We start from the raw sequence: 17,490 nt of genomic DNA, 5'->3' as shown, positions 1-17,490 counted from the left end.
CCCATTCCAGTGCTTCACCACCCTCCCAGTGAAATAGTTTTTCCTAACATCCAAACTGGACTTCCCTCACTAGAACTTGAGACTACTGCTCCTCATAACATCATCTGTCACCACTGAGAACAGCCTGTCTCCATCCTCTTTGTTCTATAAATCCTTGTTACACAGGACCCAGATGGGAACCACACCTGCTGCTGCAGAGAATGAAAAGTCTGAACAATGCTGGATGAAAGCAGGGGTGGAAACCATAACTGGCATAGAATGAGCTCTGTTAGGTGGAGGCATAGATCAAATTGTTATAGGCAAACACTACACTTAGGGAGACCCAATTATCATGGTGATAGCGACTCTAAGATCTGGATTACTCATTCTATTTACCCAGTTGTCTGTGGATGGTATGCTGATGAGAAATAAGGAGTTCCATTTTCAGGAGTTCAAAAATCTAGCCACAGAAATGGGAAACAAAGTGTGGGCCTCGATCCTACAGAATACCACCTGGCAGTCCATGAAGCTGAAAGACATGCTCTAGAAAGAGGTGTTCTGTTTCCAGGGAATAGGGACTGGGAGGGGGGGGGGGGGAGACAAACTGTGCTATCTTGGTTAAAAGGTCAAATCATTTTACAAGGAAGAAAAGTCACTATGGACCAGAGATGAAACAGAGTAATAGCTGGAGCAGACGGTGAGACAAAAAATTAACATATTTCATAACTTATAAATGTATACCAGCTATCAGTTATTAAGTTTCTTGCATTTGGTATGGAAAGTAATTTTTCACTTATCCCATAGCTGATTACAAACCAGGTTATAAGCATCATGTAGGTGTAGCTTGGTACAGATTTTTGTGAAGGATGGTATCTTGAAGAAAGTTTGCTAAAAAGTGATAATGGAGAAAGGTGATCATATTCAAAACCCAACAGTATTTGCAAGGGCACAGAGCTATTATTTTTCACTATGAAGAAAATTGATGCCCCATCGAGGAGGTGGATGGACAGACAAACCCCTGTTCTAGATTGTCTTGGAGATATTCTTGGAGCCTCCACAATTCAGGTTCATGGAGGAAGTAAATGAATCCAATTCTCAGGCTTAATAGGACAATCATAATGATGCTGCAGCAGAATAACTCAGCCTTCTTCTTGCTGAAGACATCTGCAAGGTCCCAGTGTTAAAATAGTAACGTCCTGGTACGTGTTGAGTGATTGTGTGTATCAGAAAAGAAAGAGTATGGGTAAAGGGCAATCTTCCTTGAGATTACACTATGAATAGCCTCTGACTAAAGATTGGGTTGATGAAGACAGACTGTTAGTAATAGGACAAGCAGAATAACAAATCAGGTAACACCACACATGAACATGAAGCACAGGGAGCAAACCAGACCAAAATGAAGACATCTGCACTGTCCTCAAAGGATTTTGATATCTAATGAGCATGATGAGAGCAGTGAGCTATCAGATAGGAGCCCAACACTGCAGCAGGCCCTACCCTATGTGCTCCAGTGAAGTCCAAGTCCATAAACCTGCTGGAGGCACCAGAATCTAGGAATGCATACAAGCTGACTTCTGCCATAGTGGAATCCCAGAGACAGTGTGTAAGCTGAAGGTGTATCAGGCCCGGTCTGGACACCTCCAGGGTAATGATAGACAGGTGCTTGCGCTTCCAGATCCATACGTGAAACTGGTCTTTTCTGGTCCCAGCTAAGTGCCCAGATTTTCTACATTAGAAACAGATGCTCTGTTTTCCAGAGTTGCACCTTCGCCACTCTAGAGATGAGAGGCCTAGCCATGACCTTCTGCATGTGTTGGGGATATAGGGTGGATGCTGTGTGTTAGCTGGCCAGTGTGATTAAAAAAGTTAATGGTCTAGAAGCCATCTTCAATTCTTGGTGGATCTCTGGTAAGTGACTGTTAGTCTTGATGCCTAGGTCAAAAAGTGCACCCAGTCCATTCAGGAGTTCTATTTGCACTACTTCATCATTGATTTCACCATTTGGACCAATCCAGAAGTGACAGAATGAGTGGCTTTGTTCCATTCTGTATCTGTCACAAGGCATCAAAAATCTGCCATGTAGTTAACAGTTGGCTGGTGTCCCTATTTCAGGAACTGGGGTGAGACTTCTGATCCTCTTATGTTATTCACAAGACCCAACACAGGAGTATATTCACCATTGCATAAGGGAGCTCTGTAGCTAGTCTATATCAGAAGTGGGCTGAATGCAACCTTTGTTAGCAAAGCAAAACTCAGAATTAGTCAACAAAAAAAAAGACAGGACCATCTTGAAACAACCTGAAACAAGCTCTGAAGATATAAAACACGCACTCGAGTGTTAAAAGTTATTATCATAAAACCCCCTGGAACAAGGTGAGAGAACTCCCAGGTTAAGAGGAAGAAATTCCAGCCTACATGCACATACGGTAGAAAAATATCAGAGTCCAAGGGTACGTCTAGACTACCGGGTTTTGTCGAAAGAAGTTTTGTCGACAGTATCTGTCACAAAACTTCTGTCGACAAAGAGCGTCCAGACACATTGAGTTCTGTCGACAAAGCAAGCTGCTTTGTCGACAGAACCCTGTAGTCTAGACGCAACCTTACAGGCAATAACACCTTCTGTCGACAGAACTCTGTCGACAGAAGGTGTTATGCCTCGTAAAATGAGGTATACCAGCGTCGACAAAACTGCTGAGTTCTGTCGACATTATGTCGACAGAACTCAGCGGTAGTGTAGACGCTGGTATAGTTTTGTCGACAAAATTCAGTAGTCTAGACACACCCCAAGAGATGATGTACACCCAGACAAAGGCATATGATGCAATACCTGCTTGAAATATGGACATTTTGCAGCTGTTTGCAGTCAGAAAGTTGACTTGTATTACAGAAAATCAAGAGCCTTTGTTTCTGGGATTCACTGCGAGGCTTGAAATATTCATGGCACTAAATATTCATGGCAAATCTATTGACTTTAAAATGCTCTCAGAAGTTGACGACATAGTCATCTCAGAAGAGACTTACAATCATCAACTTCAATCTCTCCCAGAGCTGAAGTCATCTGAAACACCTCAGACTAGCCCTTCCAACTGCATGGGCCAGTTCACCACAGAAACAACTTAAAAGACAAAAGCTATACTTCAGAGAATGTGTGGTCAAAGGACCACAGACCAACAGCGTTCTCAGCTGTAGAATGGCAGCCATGATGGGTGGGAGATATTGATAGAATATTTGTTAATGGAGGAGTTTTGAAAGGTGATCCTGTACACCCTAATGCTAAACCACAGAGTGTACATACACGTCACAGGATTCCTATCCCATTATCTCATAAAGCAGAAATTGAGGGAAAGATAATGGAGCAGGCTGGCATAATCAAAAAATTATTTGAGCCAACAACATAGTATTCTCCAATGTACCATTTATAAAGAAAAGTGGAAAAATATCAATGAGTGTATTCTTAAAAGTCTTAATGAAACATTTTGTTAGTGAAAAATGTAACCACCACACAGTAGATAACTTCCTCCAAAAGGAGTGACAGTATTCTCCAAGCTGGATGCCTGGAGTGAATCTACTTTCTTTGGCTAAGGGAATGCATCTATCTAATTACATTTATCACAATCTTTTGGAGCTTTTGCTTTCAAAGATTATCTTTTAAGATTACCTGAACATTTCCAAAGGAAGATAGCAGAATTGTTACCAACAGAAATGCAGTTGAAGTTTTCATAGATGATATTCTGATATATGGATCTTTGATGAAGATGAAGTCCTAAGCCTACTCAGTCAGTTTGGGCTAAAGTTAAACAAGGAAAAATGCATTTTACACATACCATAAACTGAGTTTTGGGGACAGACAAAGATGGAATGTGTCATAGCCCTGAGAAAGCAAAAGCAATTTGAGAACTGAAAGCACCAATTAATGTACCACAACTGAAACATACAATTGGGATATTAAATACCTTGGTCAATACCTTTAAAACCTTCCTAGACTCCCCAAACCAGTTCATGAAGAGTTAAAACCCAACACATCTTGAATATAGGGGCCAAATCAATAAATCAACTTCTGCAGAGTAAAAAAAAAAAAATGGCTTGAACAGCTCCAGTTCTCATTGATGTGACCAAACCCTCAATAGTTAGTGCAAATTCAGGCAACGATCACTTACTTGACATACTTTTGCACCTGACTGGAAGCCAGGTGGATTTTGATCTTGTATGGAAGCAGACAAACAGCATGCACAGATGAAAAGGTGAGTCTGAAAAACATATGTGCATATGAGAACTTGCACAGATATCTGTGTGGACTGGATTAATTTACACTATTAAGAGACCATAAACTGCCTGTAACCCTCATTATCAGAAATGCACTGCTGAGATGCCAACATCTATTGCTGAGGTTAATGAGATTTAACCCAAGTACTAAATACGTTCCTGGGAAAAATCTGGTAGTTGCAGATACTCTGCCAAGGACTCAGCATTGCACTCAACTACCCATGTGCTCTATGACGATGTAAAGGCATATGTGGATATTGTGGACACATACAGACCAATGTCAGAAAAGAGATTACTCCAGCAACAAAAAGGCAACCTCTACAGACATGTACCTTCAGGGATTTCTAAACTACATTAGGGCAATTGGCTCACGTATCTAAAGGATATATGGAACTGACAGGAGACTACTTTGTGGTGCCTGGATAATTCAATGAGTGGGATGGACTCATGAATCAAAGCAATTACAACGCAATTCCAAATGAAAGGAGAGGAACAATGCTAAATCTCATCCACGAAGGACATACAGAATATAGTATATGGAAGTGAATCCTGAAGAACAGATCAACACAATAAGAATTTTTATTGACACCATCTTTAGCAGACAACCTTGGAAGATGAAGATTTATGCAAATTCAGAGGACATCTGAACCTGATCATTGTGGACTCTTTTTCCAGGTATACAGAAATACCTGAAAGCCTTGAACACATCACAGCATTCTCAATTAAGTGCACTGCTGCTCACGTGAGGATTCCAGAACAACTACTAATGGACAGTGTACCTGCAACAGAATTTAAATAATTCCAAATGAAATATGATTTGACCATATTACTAGCAGGTCATGTTACCACACTGTGAATGGAAAGACTAAGACAGCTCTATAGACAGCCGAGAAAATCTTAAGCAGGAAGATCCATTCCTTGATTTTCTGAATTACAGATCAACACTGGATAGGGATATGGTCCAGCATCACCCATTATGTGAAGACAATTCAGAACTATTATGCCAATATTGGAAGCTAATCTATCTTTAAAGTGACCATACCTGAAGAGAGTAATCAAATTGGATAAAAAAAGCTAAAGAGCTTATGAACACTTACAACAAATACCACTTAGAGAACTGCCAGTTCCAGAATCTGTGACCATAATCATATCAAATTGGATGGACAGTTTCTCAATGAACGCAATGAGAATGCAGTTTCTCAATGAATGCAGTCACTTTGTTTGACAGTAGGACAAAAGTAGATTGGCACCCTCACACCCAGTAAGAAGCTCATTCAGAGGATCAAAGATATGCAAAATAAACACCTTGAGCAAGCTAGTCTTCCGAGAATCTATGTGCTGCTCTGTTTTCTCTTCTAATGATCCCTTCAGAGAGAAACTCACAAAGTTCAAAAATGTGATTCCAAACCTCTCTCAGCAAAGCCATCTGGCCTCAGTGTGCAGGAAAAGGTTATGATGCAATTCACTGATTTCTGCACACATTGTTGAAAATACATGTGCATTCAACCAGTGTGCTTTGATAACATTAGCAACTTTTATGGTCTCATCAGGTACAACATTCAGGTCATCTGGCATCTCTCTCATGACTAGGTTAGCCTTCTGATGCATGCAATGCGTGATTTTTGTGAATGGTGCAACATCTGTAATTTTTTTGCAACTCCATTATGCCTCCCGGTCATTTTAGCAGCACCATCTGTGCACACGCCACAATGCTGCCCCGGTCTAGATTATTGCTCATCATGACACTTGAAAAAAAAATCTCATCCCTTGTCATTTTTGTCAGTAGTGATCTGCAAAATATCATTTCTTTTATTTTCCTACCACAGATGTATTGCACACAAACCAACCGCTGAACCTTACCTGGCACATCCAAAGATTTGTCCAGTCATCAGATGCATTTCCTTCTTGCTTGAATCCTGCATAACAACTGGTCTTTCACATTACATCAGTTGCAACAGAAATAATTTACTTTTTAATGGTGTTCTTTCATATTAGTACATTTTTCAAATTATTAGCAGCTTCGTCAGGTAGGTTTTCCAACACCATCATCCCTACCTCGACAGGTGTGGAGGAATATTCAAGGGAGTGAACAGCCAGGTGGCTTGAGCCAACTCCATATGACAAGACTCAGGGAGGGAGCACCAAGTGCACCCCCAAGTCTTTTAAGTGGGCCATCCATCCTATCAGGGAGGGGGGTCGCAAGCCAAAATGGCAGCCTCACTGCAGAAGAGTGATCTTGCTCTGCCATCATAGCCATTGACCTGGCTCCATCAGCACTTCAGAGAGCTTGGTCAAACGGAAGGCAAAAATCTGGGGGAGGGGGGGAGAGGATGGAGGAGATGTGATCCATGTGCCATCCCACATTTCATTTGTTTGAAGTCATGTTCACAGAACCTCTCAATTATACTGGCCTACATCCTGGTGTGCACTAGGACCTTATTTTGAAATAACCCCCTCACGGCTGAATTTATAAGCAGTTATTTCAAAATAATGGGCCATGGAATTCAAACTGTGTACTCCTGCTTTTCGTCAGGAGTAATGCTAATTCTGAAATAATAGTGTAGATACTCTGGTGCCGCTAATTCAAACTAACTGGCCGCTGGGAAGCCTCCCGCAGCTCCCCAGAGTGCTTCCTGGGACTCTAAGTCCAAGCATCCACATTAATGGAAACTGCCTCAGACGAATTTCAATTTTTCCCCATAGTGAGGGCATGCTAATACAAATTCATTAAAATCGGGAGTTCTTACGTCTAATTTAGTAATTTCAAAATAGTTTTCTAGTGTAGATATGGCCTAAGGGTCTGCAGACCAGAGGTAGAAATTCTTTTGATTTAAATGACCTTCTGCCATAACTGGAAGAGCATTAAAGAACCTTATGAGGAACACAGCTGATGTGTATATGCAAGTTCTGTGGACAGTCTGTACCTGCTACAGGAGCATGATATCCAGTGCCTACTAGTAGCCCTGAAAAGATCGCTCAGGAGTGCTATTAGCTCAGTCTCTGTGTCAAAACCAAGACTGAAATTTGATTGGCAGCATAAACACTTACATAGTCATCTAATAGGAGACATTGCTGAAGCTGGTTGGCTCCACTTTATCTGTGACCTTTCCCAGGAAAACGAAATTAGAGACTGAACTGGCTATTGGCATGAAGTGAAAGTTTATTCAGCACACCGACTATTGTAGGTATTGGGGGTGCTGAAAGTACAAAACCTTTGAGGACTCCACATATCTTACAGGCACAATCCTCAGTGGAGAGCCCCAGAAGATATTGCAGAATATTGCAAAATTCCTGGACACTCAGAAGGTGCATGTCTACCACTACACCCCTTTAAGGGATTCAGAAATGTTTTTGTTGTGCAATGAGCCAGGGCTCTGTCTTCTCCCTTTGGAGCACTATATGTTCTTAAGAGGCTAGAGCAGAGTGCCACTTAGTTCCTGTGGTCTCCTGAGAATAAGAACTGGAATTATGTACAGTATATCTTATGCTTTTCCATAAGGGGCATACACAATCTGAGGGACGAATGGATGAATCCTATGAGCAGTGGCCTCATCTATCCCTCATTGGCTTTTCCTGATCATGAAGAGTCTGAATCCAGTTTACATGTTCTGACATAGGCTTCTTGTACTTTCAAGTATCTTTACTGAAACCCAGTCAGGAAAAGTGCAATGGTTTGGCCTTTGGGTCCCAACTCTTTTTCCACAGAGCTGCAGTGGTCATCTCAAGGTGTTCCGTCTTTCCCACAAAGTAGCACAAAACGGTAACTCCTCACAGCATGAGGGATTAGAGACAGGAACTTTAGTACAATGTACCTATCATGCACTGGGAAGATGCATCATGCTCCCAAATTTAATACAATAATTACAATAGAATTTACTAATTTAAATATCATGCCCCAATAAAGATTTGATCAACAGTAGATGTTACTATGAGTTTAAAAAGCAATGCCCACTAGATTATGAAGAAATACTCTCACACACTCTAAAAGTCAGTATGCAGGTTTTTTTTTAATATGACCAATTAATTACATATCAAGGGTAATTCTTTTTGTATACTTGTGCCTCTGATAGACTCTCTTTTTCTTGCTGTGTTACTGAACACTTTACCATTGGTTATACAATCTTCAGTAAGTCCCCTTTCTCCTTCAACCTATCTTCCTTTTGCTCTCGGAAAGAACAAATAAAAACTCTCCATTTATCTTTCACTCCTTGGGAGCCAGCAAACATTTGGAGAGAGAAACACCCGACTGGAATTATTCCAGGTTGATAAACCTGCCTCCCCTACCAATGTCACCTAAAGAAAGCAACACCAAATAGCATCTTTGTATAAGGGAAAAAATCCATCTCCAGAAGTTCTTTAAAAGCATCTGTACAATTAGCTCACTAGGCAGCTGACCTCTTTAATCTGGTAGCACACAGATTTGGAAGTGGGCCAGTAATTTACTCTGGGTACTTGTGACTGTTCCTACCCCAATATATGTATGTATGTATTTTTGTGGAGGAAATATTTAAAATGTTGAACTAGGTTCCATTAGCAGCAAGAAGTGCAGTACTACAGAAAAAGAATATATATTTCAGTCTGCTCAGAATTAGCAAATAACCAGCAGTGCTTCAAAACAAATCACAATGGAAGAAGCTGTTAATTAAAGCAAGCAAACAGAAGTTTGTCCAATGGGATATATGCAATAATATACATACACTTCTATGAATAACAAGAATATCCATCATTATTTAGGGATGCCAACTCTCATGCTTCAGGATATATGTCAATCACTAACTTGTCCCCACAGGCAAGTTGTTGTATAACTAGATGAGTGATTGGTTTGCTCTGGTATGGTAACTCCTTTGATCCTAATACACTCAGCTGTGGCCTAGAGATGAGGGTATGCCCTTTAATGTAAGTATCATAATGTGAGGTCAGTTTTTAGTCTGTTGCAGTGGTAAAGAAAACCACAGTCTTTCAGCTCAGGAACAGATGGTAGCTAACCCTTACCTGCCTGCTCAGGAACAGATACAGGCAGTCCCCGACTTACGTGGATCCGACTTATGTCGGATCCAGACTTACGAACGGGGCTTTCTCGCCCCGGAGGTCGAGGTGGCGGATTGCTACCTGCGAGCTCCGGGGCGAGAAAGCCCCGTTCGTAAGCTGCTCAGGTGCCCCTGGTCTGCTGGAGACCGTCTCCAGCAGACCAGGGGCACCGGGCGGGTTCCCGCGCTTCTGAGGCTTTGCCAGAGCAAAGCCTCAGAAGCGCAGGAACCCGCCGCTGCTGCCGCTTCAGTCCGGGTGCCTGTGGTCTGCTGGGGACCATCCCCAGCAGACCATAGGCACCGGGACTGAAGCTGCAGCCATGGCTGGGTTCCGCGCCTCTGAGACTTTGCCAGAGCAAAGCCTCAGAGGCACGGCACCCGCTGCCGCTGCGGCTCTGCTCCCCGTGTCCCTGGTCTGCTGGGGGGGGGGGGCAGCTAGTGTGCCCGCCCCCCAGCAGACCAGGCTTTTGTTTTGGACCCTGGGGCAGAGCAGCTGGGGCGCTGCCGATTGGTCCTGCAGCGCTGCTCTGGGCACTACTGGACCAACCCAGCAGCACCCCAGCTGCTCTGCCCCAGGTCCTGATTCAGCCGCTGCTGGTCAGTTTCAGCAGCGGCTGAATCAGGACGCCTGGGGCAGGGCAGATGGGGTGCTGCTGGGTTGGTCCAGTAGCACCGAGGAGCGGCGCTACTGGACCAACCCAGCAGCACCCCAGCTGCTCTGCCCCAGGCGTCCCCAAGTCAGCTCCTGCTGAAACTGACCAGCGCTGACTACAGGAAGCCCGAGGCAGAGTTGCTCTGCCCCTGGCTTCCTGGAATCAGCTGCTGATCAGTTTCAGCAGCAGCTGACTTGGGGACGCCTGGGGTTCTTAAGTTGATTCTGTATGTAAGTCAGAACTGGCGGTCAGTTTCAGCAGCGGCTGAATCTGGACGCCAATTCCGACTTACATACAGATTCAACTTAAGAACAAACCTACAGTCCCTATCTTGTACGTAACCCGGGGACTGCCTGTAGTAGCTAACCCTTACAAAGGCATGTAGTCTAGCATGTGCTGAAGAGAGTAATCTGTCCCCTCATGAAAGGGTACAGCAGCAAATATATCCCTTATATAGGGCTCTGCTTTACAGTGAAAAATGTACCAACTGGCATTGTCTAGGAAGCATGAATTCAAGGGGATGTCAATCTGCCCTTCCTTTTAGTTAATAATACTCAACAAAGTCCCACTGAAATGGTTATTACTTGACATAACAGAGTGGCAGCAAGACTTCAGTTTATTCTGGCAAATATTTTCAAACCTGCAGGGCCAAGTCCCAGCATGCCCTAAGCCCTGGCGTATCCCTTAGGGCTAAAGCCCTGACCAGGACCGTAACAAGGGTGAGGCAAGTGGGGTGCTTATAATCGGGGCACAAAAACACAATAAGTAAAAATAATAAGCTGCAAAAGTAAAGAGTGCAAGACGTGCTAACCTAAGAAAAGGGGGCACATAATTAATATTTTGCTCAGGTGCAAAACTACCTAGTTATAGTGCTGGCCCTGACACCTCTGCCCCACAGCTGAATCCAGGCCTCCAAATGGGTTACATGTATATCATCTCCAGGAAAGACTATCTGAGAATTTAAACACTGGGTGGCAACATATTTAAAATTACTGGAGCTGCTCACAGAAGGCTATCTGAACAGATGCTATGAACCAACTGCCACATCCTTTTATGAGGTACAAATTACTACCCTCTTTGGCTGATTTGAGAGTGGAGTCATGGCTCCACCTCACCCTTTTAATTGCTGTGTGTGCTTAGGGAAGAAGTGAAAAATCACTCCCTGTGAACTTCTGGAAACAATGATTGCAATTGTGGTAGCCCGTACATAGGTCACATTAATGTAAGAAGATTCACGATACCAACTTATAAAAATGTGCACTCCTTTGTAAGTTTTAACCAGTGTGAAGTAGAGAAGCAGAGTCAGGCCCTAAGCTAGACAAATGCATATTTCCCACTATTATGTGTACATTCGGACATAACATGGAACTTGGTTCCCTTTTTTTAAAATATGAAGCAAATCACAAATCATATTTATTCCATACTTGACAGACCTATACTCTCTTTTCCAAAAGGCTGAAAAGTAGTGTAGCTATGAAGTCTACTGACATTTAACCAGATAAAAAGACAGATCAGTATATCTGCTAATGAAGAACAGGCATAAAGAAAGGAAAGACAAAAAGGTATATGTATCATATGCGGAGAGGAAGATGTGGAAGAAAAAAATGTGTTAGGTGAACCATCCAGACAAGTGGATAAGCATTTGAGGAAGAGATCATGATTTCATTAGCAGAATGGATTAGCCAGCCAAATACACATAAGGAGAAAGATGGTAGAATTCCAACAATTTCTGCAAAATATCAGAATAATCAAATCATAGCATTTGCTGAGACCAATTTAGAGGGAAGTTGAAAAAACAAGGACAAGGAACACAAACAAAACAAGGGAGCAGTAGAAATGTTGTTTCTCTCTCTCTCAGTACTGACATGTGACACAGTCATTTATAAAAGTACAAGACCCTCTCTGGTTCAGTGAACGCAGCTATCAGCTACAGGGTCAGACTTATTTAACACACAAAGTCTGCAAAATGCCACTGAAAGCCTTTTACAGCTAGCTGGAGTCAAGAAAGGATGAATCTGGCACAAGAAAGTTGTGAGCCAATAGAATACTCCTGGAAAAAATCTCATCCCATTTATTGAGGTGTGAAGGAGTATAAAAAGTCATTTATTGACAGCATGAGAGAGACGACTATCTCAAGAATGAAGATATCTCGTTGGCTGGGCATTTCATCTCTTCACCAGGTAACTCTCCATCTATGTCATGTTTCATATTATATACATGGTACATTAAAAGTTTAGTTCAGTCCAAAAAAACCCAACATACTAAAACATTTTAATAGCTTGCTGCAATGTTGTTTCCACTGTTTTATATTTAAATTGGCCACACATGTACGAGGTACTTTATAAATCATAATTACACTGCCCATTGTTGAACAGTAATGGCAGAAGACTCAATAGCAGCCCAGATACAGGTATAGGTAAGAAAATAAGTAGACATATCAGCATAGAAAGGATTCATTGTGATGTTATATGAATAACATATGAACATGAAGATCACTGTTGCTAACACTGATATATTTGCATCAGATCTTGGGCAAAGTATATAATGTAAGGCGTCTATGGAAAAGTTATGATTTTCTGAATATTATTATCCTATTTGTATGCAGGTATCATTTTTATAACTGAAGTAATAAATAGACTATGAACCTGTATTTTAAATATGTTTCCTGTTGTGGCAACACCCACAAGATAATTTGCATACCGTCTGACCTAACATTGTGAATAGACTATGCAAGTTGAATGGCCCATCAATAAATACTTAACTCACCATGGGCAATGAAAGAAGCTTATCCATACCTTCCTCGGGCTATATAAGCTAGAGTATGGGCAATGGCTGACCTGACTCATTAAGGGCATGTGATTAGGGCATGCAACAGTAAATGTTGTCATTTTGTGTACTTTTCCACAAACTATGCTAAGGACTTCATTTGAAACAATGGTTTTTTTTTTTGCCATGTTAGAAGCTTTAACACACTTAGTAACATCTCCATTTTGCTTCTTTCCTGCTTTAATCTCCAGACTATGTATTCCTACTGATAGTTGCCTTCTGACTAAGGACCTTTCAAATAAGAGTCTTAGGGATCAGAGTCTTAATGATCCATTAGTTTATTTCATCACTGTTTCAAGCCTGATCTAAGAATGTTGTATATATTTGATTCCTTTAACCAATTTTAACTCTCACTTTTTTTAAAATAAATGAGTCTTTAGATAATAGATACAAAAGGACTGGTAACCGCATGTTTATTGGATAAGACCTGGCTATGTGACTGGTCACTTGGGATCAGAAGAACCCTTTGTTTGGTAAAATTGGTTGTATATAACTACTCATCATGAAGTTGCACATCTGGGTGTTGAATCCAAGACTGGAATACCTAAGGAGGCTGCATTTCTGACTTCTTATCTCTCTGTGAGGAAGGGGAAACTGAGGCAGGCCTCTCCTGGCATTGAGAAATATCTATATCCAATTATCACCAATCAGAACATAACCCACAATGGTCACAATGCTCCACAGACATTCAGGTTTAATTTCCCTTAGTTATCCAGAGGAGGCCCTTTGCTAACGCTGAGATCAGATCAGAGAGACAGAATCTTATCTCTGAAATGCACCTAGCACCTTTCATGATCAAGTCTTTACTGTTATATAATGTTAAATGTTCTTTATGTCTGTCTAAGGGAGAGACTGTAATATTGATGCAAAAATAGTATTACAAGCTGTACCTCCCTTAACCGGGACTCCTTGGTCCAGCAACATCTGTCGTCCAGCATGAACTATGGATATACCTGGACCACAGAGCCCAGGAACAGGGAGTTCTGACAGCAACAGGCCATGGTAGGGGGCACCAGCAACCCAGTGTGTGTGGTGGTGGTGGGGGAAACAGGCAGCACACCAGGGGAAGTTCTGACTCCAGCAGTGGCCGTGTAGCTCCAGCCACAGTAACGGCCAAGGAGCTTTGTCCTTGGCCCTCAGCCCCAGCCCAGGCTGTACAACTCTAGTCCCGGTTGTGAAGCCAGTTGCCTGCTGAGCTCTGCCCCAGCTGTGGAACATCGGTCGCGGAGCCAGGAGGCTGTGCAGCTCTAGTTGTGGTGCTCTAGCCGTGGCATCCCTCCCCGGCAGCAGTGGGGCCAGCAGCATCTAGAGAAACCCAGGGAGCTGGGACAGCAGCAGAGGCAGGGGCTGGGGCAGCCGCGGAGCCATAAACCAATGGCAGCACAGGCCGAGAGGGAAGAGACCTTCCCTGGTCAGTCAAATCCCCTCGTTTGGGACCAGTCAGGTCCTAAGGTGCCAGACCAGCAAGGTCCAACCTGTAGTACTATTATTACAAGTTCTTTTCTAACGTGTCTGCAAATTTGTTTCTGAATGTTAAGATGTAGCTACAAGTATGTTATTGCCAGGATGCTTGAAAACACAACAATACCCAAGTATGTGATTTAGTTAGTTATCTTATAAAATATTTAAATTAACCAAAGGAATTTCAGGAGGTGTCTGCCTTCTGTCATTCAAAGACAAGCAAATGTGAGGCAGAGAATCATGTGTATTATCCCTAGAAGATATAAAAATTGAGAAAAGCTACATTTTAAACTTTATCTTGTTTTAACTTTCCATATCAATTTATGTTTTGAAAAACTGATAAAAGTTTGGTTGTCATCATTGGAGCTTCTGTATAAAATGCATGAAATGAGTTTTAACTGTAAAATCTGCAACTGGTAAACACAATTTTGTCAAAAGAAATTCAAAGAGAAATAATACTGCAGATCCTTATTAAACTGTAAAACCCTGAAAGGTAAAGTGAATCCTGCCTAGTGCTTTTTGCAACGAAAGGCTTCTAGAAAAAAAGTGTTGCTGAAAATATTTTAAACTTTTTCTTTACGTTAAAAAATGTCAAACACCTTTGTGAAATGCATAATTGTAACTTGTTAGCTAAATGAAAAACTGTTAGTATCATACCCAATGTAAATGGTTAAAATCTTCATGTTATAACTGGAAATCAAATGACCTTGCTATCTTGATTACTAAAAATAATAAGTCATGTGAGCACAGAATATTTATATTAATGAGAAATTAATTAATTGCTGACAGTGGTCAAATAATTCTCTCACCCAACTCAGTAACAGTAAGAATCTTTTTTTCCTTCATTATAAAGAAACAACAACTTATTTAAAAGCAATTTAATTTAGAAACAGCAGAAGTACTAATTGACTTTTTGATTCAGTTTTCACCAAAAACAATAGTAGCATTCGGACAGCTAGCATAATCAGGGCTCAACAATCTATGTAATCTACTCACCCGTGGCGAGTTGATTACAACCCGGAAGAGCCGGGTTCGGGCGATCTGCGCATGTGCAGATCGCCGGACAGTGCGGCTGGCAAGCGGGGCTCGCTGCGGCTCGGCGAGCCCTGAGCATAATGAATGCCAGTGAAAATGAAGATAAAATAGAGAAAGAACAAGTTAAAATTACTTAGACAAGTTAAATGTCCTCAAGTCATCAGGCACTGATGAAATACATCCTAGAATACTCTAGGGCTCAAAGCTGACTGAGGAGATATCTTTGAGAAATCACGGAAGACAGAAAAGATTCCAGAAGACTGGAAAGGGCAAATATTCTTTCAGCCTATTAAAAAAAGGGGGAAATAAGGACAACATAGGGAATTACAGTCCAACCATCTTAGCTTCAATGCCTGGAAAGATAATGGAACAAATAATTAAGCAATTAATTTGCAAACACCTAGAAGATAATAAGGTGATAAGTAACAGTCAGCATGGATTTGTCAAAACAAAAACAAACCAACCTAATAGCTTTCCTTGACACAGACAGACTTGTGGAAGAGGAGAAGCAGAAGAAATCTTGATTTTAGTAAGGCTTTTGATACTGTCTCACATGACTTTCTTCTTAACAAATTAGGGTAATATAATCTAGATGGTAGATATTATGGATGCATAACTTGAAAACCATTCCCAGAGAGTAGTTATCAGGAGTTCACAGTCAAGTTGAAAGGGCATAGAAAATGGTATTCCACAAGGATCAGTTCCGGGATCAGTTCTGTTTTATAGTTTTCTGAGGGCACTATTAGATATTTAGATAACAACATAAAGGGTGCACGTATAAAGGCTGCACAAGATATCAAGCTGGGATGGAAGAGGTTTAGGTGCTTTGGAAGGATAGGATTAAACGATCTGGTCAAACTGAAAAAATGGTCTGAAATAAATAGGATGAAATTCAATAATGACAAATTCAGAGTACTCAATTTAGGAACATACACTCAGTTACACCCCTACAAAAATGGGAAGGACTGTCCTGAAGGAGCACTGCAGAAAGTGATCTGGTGGTCATAGAGGATCACAAGCTAAGCGTGAGTTAATACTGTAACACTATTGCCACACAAAAAAAACCCCAACCAACCTAACAACCACAGACCCATAACCCCAAACATCATTCCGGGCTATATTAAGAGTTTTATGAGAGTCACACAAGTAGTAATTTTTTCTGCTGTACTCCATGATGATTACACATTTCAGGAAAGATGTGGATAAACTGAAGGAAGTCCAGAGAAGAGCAACAAAAATGATTACAAGTGTAGAAAAAATGACCTATGAAGGAGCACTGAAAAAATTGGGTTTTTTTAGTCTGGGGAAGAGAAGACAGAGGGATGATATAATAGTAATCAGTTTTCAATTACATAAAATGTTGTTACAAGGAGGAAGGAGAAAAAAAATTCTTAACTTCTCAGGATTGGACAAAAACCAATGGGCTTTAACTGCAGCAATGGCGGTTAGGTTGGACATTATGGAAAACTTCTTGTCAGTGTGGTTAATCACTGGAGTAAACTGTGTTGGGAGTTTCTGGAATCTCTGTCACAGGAAATTTTTAAGACCAGGTTAGATAAAACACCTCAGGGATGATCTAAATAATCACCAAATGGTTAGACCATGTAATTCCTGAAGAGGAGGCTGGGACTAAACTTTAAAAAACAGATAAAAAGTTGGGTGTAACATTCAGAATATTCATTATAGGCCTGTCAAGACAGTTACTTACATCGCTTTTTCTAAGTAACTGATTTAAATATTTTCTTCTGTTTCACAGGATATAGATAAGTTTGCTTACTTTGTCCAGTTATAAAGGGTTTATGTTCTCAATGGCAGACTGCACGCGATCTACCTGCCCTTAAACTTTATAATCAAGGAAGAAAATGTAAGTATCTAAGAAACCAAGCTGGGATCGCAATAAACATGTGTAAGAATATACTTGGCTCTTAACTTACCACATCCGAAGTTAATGCACTCCCTAATGCAGATCTAATCTCAAAGGTATAATTTCTGTACAAAGCTCTCCATGGAGAGAAGAGATCGTAATGGAAGTAACTGGTTTATTATTTGTGTTCTATCATTTGCATTCGTTTGTTTAAGGTTTTCTTTGTCAATAATGAAATACCATGGGCTAATAACTGATTATTTTGCTTTATGATGAACATGGTATCTCTAGAGATACGTAAAAGAATCTCTGTGATTAAAATAATGGGCGAAGGGGGTCACATTCCTGAACTGGTAATAAAAGAAACAATTAGTAAGAGCTG

The 17,490-nt window shown here is 41.2% G+C and overlaps 1 protein-coding gene across 6 annotated transcripts in view; it reads right to left on the bottom strand.

Moving 5' to 3' along the window:
• Positions 1 to 17,490, bottom strand: part of NELL1 (neural EGFL like 1) — a 469,358-nt gene that overhangs the window by 110,680 nt on the left and 341,188 nt on the right. For 2 of the 6 annotated variants that reach the window (XM_075927737.1, XM_075927739.1), the window contains exon 15: positions 4,137 to 4,226. The exons of the other annotated variants lie outside the window; for them this stretch is intronic. In XM_075927737.1, coding sequence (XP_075783852.1) covers positions 4,137 to 4,226 — 90 coding nt within the window. The remainder of the gene's footprint in view (positions 1 to 4,136; positions 4,227 to 17,490) is intronic. 6 annotated transcript variants of the gene reach the window in all.

This window comes from Pelodiscus sinensis, chromosome 4 (assembly GCF_049634645.1).
Source record: "Pelodiscus sinensis isolate JC-2024 chromosome 4, ASM4963464v1, whole genome shotgun sequence".
In the NCBI taxonomy this organism is placed as follows: Eukaryota; Metazoa; Chordata; order Testudines; family Trionychidae; genus Pelodiscus; species Pelodiscus sinensis.
Note: the sequence above shows the minus strand (reverse complement) of the source record. Positions and strands in the feature narration are given on the sequence as shown.